Here is a 5057-nt window from a genome sequence, read left to right on the forward strand (position 1 = left end):
TTTTCCAATACTAGAGACCATTCACTGCACGGGTTATATTCAGGATCTCTTTGTATTGCCCAATACTAATATTGGAAGAGATAAGAAATAATACTGGAAGAGTAAAGAAACAATTAATACAGAACAAAGATGGATCACACAAATCACAGGAACAGTATGATCTGCTCAAAAGCGTGATGAAGACAAAAAATAAGAACTTCACATTGGTCAAAGTGTTCTTTTTAAAAAATTACTGCTTACAACAGCAATATCAATAACTGGACATGGTCAAAAACTATAGAATGCAAGGCATACACACCTTAGCATGAGCATGATACTTTTACCCAGAATATCAGTCTTAAGATGTTGAACCGCATTCTAGTAGACTGGCACGTGGACAAAGGAGATCACAACATACTACAAAGTATTGATCACCTTGATTGAGATATATGAACAGCAAGAAAATTCAACTGTTTGTTCCATAGGAAGTATTAAAGCCTCAAAAGAAAATAACCACTGATCTGCGGCATTTGTTTGAAAATTGTCTCCTGTTTGTGGTAATAACTCTTTAAGACCTATCCGATCTGGGTGTTGCCCACTCAACACGTAAAATAAGATTATCATAACCGTAACCATCCAGTTTGTTGATTGCCCGAATTGCATCTTCCCTGCAGCATCAAAGGAAAATTTTCAAGACTCCAGTTCTGTCAACAGGTTATAACATAAAATTGCTGCAAGTCTTTAGGGAACGTGCTTCCAATAAACCTTTGCAATGGGCACTCATAAAACTAACAGTTTGGCATAGAACAAGAGTGTTAATCAAACTGGGGCTTATTCCAGAAAATAGCACATATATCTGTTTGTTGAAATATTCAAGACTTGTCCCACGCTTTTCACATACTTTGAAGAAATAAGTCATCAGGTATGAGGCCAGTCTTCAAACATGTAATTTTAAAAAGGTATTAGATATTTCATATGAGTCTTAGATGCTCAATGTTTGTTTCATGCAGCTCATCATATTACAATATTGAACTAACATTAACAATCAAACATGCCTCTCTTGCATTGACTAGCAGCCTTGAAATTACTATTGGCTTATTCCACTCAAACAATGGCAAGCCTAATGACAGACAATCACTTATTAGATCATTTTCAGCATGCAACCAAGTGCTTAACATGCCTGAGAAGTATAGAAGGGAACAAAGGAAAGGCATTTGTAATGGCACTTTATGTAAATTGCATCCAAGTTTGTGCCAGAACCCTGAATTGGTAATATGAGAAGTCAATCACTTTAACTGTGTTAAGGTTACAAAAAGTGCAAGTGGCACACCCTGTTTGTCTCAGACATTTAAAACCTTTTAACTCTCAAATCTCTCAGATGGCTAGCTAGGGCTGTTATAAAAGCACCTTCAACATTCCATGAGCTATGTACACATGCTTGAGTTAACAAATTGCATTTCCTGTGTGAGCATAACCAATTCCAAGTTTCTCTAGCTAGCTCACAGTGACAATCAGTCTTCCTTTCTTACCCTCATCCCTAAAGTCAAGACTTTATGTGCTCTAGTTATCACAATGGAACATTGCTCTGTAGTCACATGCCGTGTTACAAAAGCAGAGCAATTATATAGAATTAGAAGCTTCCCTACAATAGAATTTGAGACCAAAGAAACACAGCTTGAACTTTAAGATGATCCTCACATAACCACATTGGTGTATGTGATTTGTGCATGTGAACACATCCGTAGTACAAGACATAAGAAAAAGGGGAAAGTGAAAGTTCACAGCACCTGTTTACAAAGTTGATGAAGGCAAAACCCCTGCTGAGACCAGTCTCCCTGTCAAAAGCAACATAAATGCGGGAGATAGGACCAAAAGGCCTGAACAACTCCTGCAGGTCCTGCTCTCTAGTGTCCTCTGAAAGGTTGGTGACCCTGATCGAGTTGTCATCTCTGCCTCTGCGCATGCTGTCACCATCCTTCCCAGTGCCACCTCTCATGCTGGGAGGAACGTATGAGCTCTTGCCTGTTGTGGTAGATCCAGCACCAGGAGCAGCCAATCCAGGCCCATCATCTTCTGGAGGCTTCTCACCAAGTGTGAAACCCTTGGTCCCAATGAGATCCTTGAGGGGACATTTGGAGGTCCAGTGATCTCCTTTCTTGCCACAGGTCCTGCAAACGATGAGCGAGGCATTCCCTAAGCTGGCGAGCTCGGAGCTGCGCTCTTCTGTCTTGGCATTGGCGGCAGCGCCGCCTGCACCTTTAGCCCTCTCCAGGAAGATCTCTTCTGTGGAAACAACAGTGAGGTTATCGGAGGCGTTCTGGCCCACAGCATCGCCGAATTTCTTCAGGTTGCGCCGCCTGGCAACAGAAGGGCTGAGCTTCTTGAGCTGCCGCCGCACGCGGACGGTCTTGGTGACGCGGATGCGGGTGCCGTCGTCGTTGCGGCGCCATTCGATGATGATCTTGATGCCCTTCTCGTCAGGGCCGATGACCTGAGGAGGGGGGAGGACTGCATCGAGGCCTTCGTCGTCGTCGCCGAGGTCTCCCCACCGGATTTCGTGTTTGCCTGGCATGCTTGCAGAGACTCTGAACCTGCACAGGCACAAAATGAGAAGAAGGCAGAAGACGAGGAAGAAGGAGAAGAAGAAGAAGAGGGAAAGGCTCCCCTGGGTCGTGACCGCTGACTACAGGATCAAACCCTAGAACCTCCCTTGAAAGAGCCTCAAACGTCCGAATGCATGAACACCAACAAAGTCATTGCCGAAGACGCAAGCGCAATCAAATCGACCAATTTTACCCAAAATCCAAATTGACCACAACACTAACGTAATTTAGGTTAAGGACACACATACACACGCACACACAACTTACCCTTGTACAAGCTCCATTGATAAGGAGCAAATCATAATACACTAGCATACGACACCTAGACCAAGTTAGAAGAACTCGAACTAGTACCCATGATTGCTAACATCAATCCATATGGGGGTTAACCATACTTGTTATTAGCCATGTGCAAGTTTCTAATTACCATTACAATTGAAAGTGTGCACATATCATTGTATGTAATACCTAACTGTGAGGATGTTGTAAAAGAGATGTTGCTTGGTAGGTAATTCTGGTTGCAGACTAGTTGCAACAAGGAGTACTCAACAAAAAGGATGGATCTACCTAAACCCACCGATTGTAAGGATTGTTGTGGTATTTAGCCATGGAAATCGAGCAATCAAGCCAAACAACGAGAGAGGGGAAAGGTACTGCCCAATCCTTCAATTTGGTGCATTGATTGGCAAGGGAGGATAAGGACATGATGAAAACACTACAAGAAGTCGTGAGCAAAGACCCCAAGCCAATGACCCAAATCACCCCAACAACCAAAAAGAAAGCAAGGTTGAACATGTAAAGAGTAGCCGCAAGAGTAGAATGCCCAAGCTTGCTCTTATGAATGGAGACTTATCAAACAAAGATGATATTGTAAGAAGCGGCTCACCAAACTAAGATGGATACCGAAGACACTATTATACATGCAAGGTTATTACACTGGCACCATACCATCTAGTTACCTAAGATAGGATTGTTAAAACCCCTAGTAGCCACCCCAACATTAAATTCTATGAGGCCTAAAGTCAAATGTGCACCAATCTAATTATAAGATAACTAGCATTGAAGTGGCACAAACAACCATGGCTCTTTCAAGACTAAAGAGTGAAGGGAATAACGAAAGAAAGTACTTGTGCACAGATAACAAGTTAGCACCACAAAAACCAACTTGTTAGTGGCTACTGCAAGAACAATCAAGCAAGTTGCAAAACCCTCCACATCAAAGGTACAACAATAGAGGCCCACCATTACAATCTCTAAACAACATGCTATCAAGGTACACCTATCTAATTCCCACCCTTTTGTTAGTTTAAAGCCTAGCTATAAAAAGCACAATATAATACAAATGGTCAAGGACCTAGCTAAGGAGAGTGGACTACTATTGGTCATGCATTTGAAGGAATTAGAGGACCTATACAATGTGTTGGCATATGCAATGAGCTTAAACATTGATGTAGTAGAAACAAACTCAAAACCAATAGCACTCAAATGGCCTATAGTATGGAAAGAGCACGAGTCCATACACTTTAAACTCACAAATAGGGGGGAAATTCACTAAATCAATCTTACAAAAAATCCTAAAATCACTTCCCTCTTGCAAAGAGTCCTTGGATATCACAAATGAGAAAGAGGAGAGTCACATTTAAACCAATCTGGACACTAACAAACCCCAGTTTTGAAGATGTGGTATAATATCAGAGGTAAGATTGTAGCAGTGGTGGTGGCAAGCCACACCATCACTAATGCAAATCGTCACTCATAAAGCTAAGCAAATGACCCCATATATGTAGCCCCAACAACAATTCAATTGGTCACTGAAATGCATTAAAAACTTATCCCCAAAGAGCTACTAAAACATACATTGTTGAGCTAAAATACTAAGTAAAGAGGAACTACACATATTAAGTTGTCCATGTGAATTGATGATGGTAAAGTGTGTTCTCACATACATTGACTTTCTATCCTATCAACTCTAAGGATTTACATATTCCCATATAGCCACCCAAATTTTTACCAACATCATCTATATACCATATAAGAACTAATTAATTGTTCTAGCAAAGTATGTTTATGGCATCTCCATACATAAGCAAACTCATAGAGATGAAACCGTGCACAACAAGACTAACAAACTATCATAAGTTCTATAGAGCAAGCTAGATAAGATTACTAGGAACTACACATCAAACAAGTAAAACAAGCGCTAGAAAAGCTAAGTGACAATTAATTTTTAAGGGGCTTAGTACTTCAAGTTTTATCTCCAATATTAAGGTAAAAATGGTTTCATAAACCCTATGAGCCTTAAATTTTATATTATTTCTCAATTCAATATATCATTTTCACCTCTCACACTACTTGTACACTTGGATTCCACCACCATTTTCACCTCTTGCATGTTTGGATTCCATCCCTTGGTAGGATGCTACATGCTACCATCCACCCATTGATGCCACATTACTCTTTTAAGTCGTGTGGCTC

General features: G+C 41.0%; 1 protein-coding gene across 1 annotated transcript; it reads right to left on the bottom strand.

The window, feature by feature from the left end:
- Window positions 1–203: 203 nt before the first annotated feature.
- On the bottom strand, window positions 204–2733 carry EIF3G1 (eukaryotic translation initiation factor 3G1). The gene is made up of 2 exons (XM_087665517.1): window positions 1767–2733; window positions 204–647 (listed from the first exon to the last, which is right to left on the bottom strand). The coding sequence occupies exons 1-2, from the start codon at window positions 2549–2551 to the stop codon at window positions 548–550; spliced, it is 885 nt and encodes a 294-aa protein (XP_087521643.1). The 5' UTR covers window positions 2552–2733; the 3' UTR covers window positions 204–547.
- Between the last annotated feature and the right edge of the window lie 2324 nt (window positions 2734–5057).

The sequence above is a fragment of the Lygodium microphyllum genome, chromosome 24 (assembly GCF_053477565.2).
Source record: "Lygodium microphyllum isolate KBCC chromosome 24, Lygodium_microphyllum_v1.1.10, whole genome shotgun sequence".
NCBI classification, from domain to species: Eukaryota; Viridiplantae; Streptophyta; class Polypodiopsida; order Schizaeales; family Lygodiaceae; genus Lygodium; species Lygodium microphyllum.